Below are 1,651 nucleotides of genomic sequence, written 5' to 3'. Positions count from 1 at the left end.
GGTTGTCTTGTCTTGGTCCTCCGGCGCAATTGTTATTTAGTTATACTCTGAATAGCCATCAAGAAAGCAGAAAAATTCATTCACCACAAGTCTATCTAACATCTGATCAATGAACGGGAGTGGAAACTGGTCCTTTTTAGTGGCCAAATTCAGCTAGCGATAATCCATACAAATTCTCCACCCCGTAGTCGTTCGTGTAGGAATCAATTCATTCTTATCATTAGTGATGACTGTCATCCCCTCTTTCTTTGGAACACATTGCACTGGGCTCACCTAACTGCTATCAGATATCGGGTAGATGACACCTGCGTCCAGCCACTTTACTATTTCCTTCTTCACGACCTCCCTCATAGCAGGGTTCAAGCGATGTTGCCTTTCTACTGATCCAGTCTTTCCTTCTTCTAGACGAATCATGTGCATACAATATGAGGGACTAATTCCTCGAATGTCTGCCAAAGTCTATCCTAAGGCCTTTGCATTATTTCTTAGAATCTGCATGAGTGCATCTTTTTTCTCATTACTCAGCGATGAAGAAATGATAACAGGTAACATGTCGTTACTTCCTAAGTAAGCGTACTTAAGGTGCACGGGCAATGGTTTTAACTCTAACACAGGTGGTTCTTCAAAAGATGGCTTAATGCGCTGTGATGTCCATTCAGATAACTTGAGCGGCTCAAAATTTGATTCAACATGAATTGCGGCGCAACCCTCCTCCAACATTGTGTCGATTTCAAAATTCTCTTCCTCCAGCTCCTTCAGGGGTTCGTACCAATGTTCTTCCCGCAGTTCCTCGATATACTGGCAGTTCTCTATATCATTTGGGTACTTCAACACATTGAGTACGTTGAATTTTACTTCCTGATCGTCGAGCCTGATGGTCAATTCTCCTTTCTGCACATCGATCAGTGCTTGCCTTGTGGCGAGAAATGGACGGCCCAAGATGATAGGGATTTCTCTATCAGCTTCATAATCCAATTTGACAAAGTCTGCTAGGAAGATAAACTTGTCCACTAGCACGAGAAAATCTTCTATCTTGCCTTCAAGAAGCTTTATCGATCTATCGGCCAGTTGTAATGTGATCATGGTTGGTCTTGCTTCGCCGATATCCAGCTTCTTAAAAATCGACAAGGGCATCAGATTTATGCTTGCTCCTAAATCGCACAGTGCATTCCCAACCATCTTCCTTCTTATCGTGTAGGGCAATGTGAAAGTCCCAGGGTCCATTTTAATGGGGAGGTTGTTTTGAAATAGTGCGCTGCACTCATATCCCACCAACCAGGGTTATGGATGTTGCCAAGTGATTCATTGTAGACAGCATATATGGGTTTTTGATTCCATGGGCAGACTTCTACTGGATGTCGCTCTCCCCATTGAGTGCAATCCCCTGTGGCCACGTGAGTCACCGCATTAACTTGCGCTGATCCTTGCAATAGAGTTCTCTGCTAATTGGCCACCGTCTGGAGGAGTGAGGTCATGGTGGTCATTTGATCGACCAGTGCGCTCATTGTGTCTGTTGACACATTGGCCCTTTCTACTCTTTCTTGTTCCCGACCCCTTACCTCAAGTCCGATATCAATCCACTCATCAGAATGTCGCAAGATGCGATCCAATATATCCTTTGCTTTCGTATATGACTTATTCATTAATCCTC

The 1,651-nt window shown here is 43.9% G+C and overlaps 1 protein-coding gene across 1 annotated transcript; it reads right to left on the bottom strand.

Annotated features, from left to right (window-relative positions):
* Positions 1–459: 459 nt before the first annotated feature.
* Positions 460–1,224, bottom strand: LOC150034946 (uncharacterized). Its single transcript, XM_090315185.1, has one exon. It carries the CDS (start codon positions 1,222–1,224, stop codon positions 460–462), a length of 765 nt encoding a protein of 254 aa, XP_090171311.1.
* Between the last annotated feature and the right edge of the window lie 427 nt (positions 1,225–1,651).

This window comes from Benincasa hispida, chromosome 7 (genome assembly GCF_027475165.1).
Source record: "Benincasa hispida cultivar pf3 chromosome 7, pf3_genome.v1.1, whole genome shotgun sequence".
Taxonomy (NCBI): domain Eukaryota; kingdom Viridiplantae; phylum Streptophyta; class Magnoliopsida; order Cucurbitales; family Cucurbitaceae; genus Benincasa; species Benincasa hispida.
This window is presented reverse-complemented; position numbering and strand designations above follow the sequence as displayed.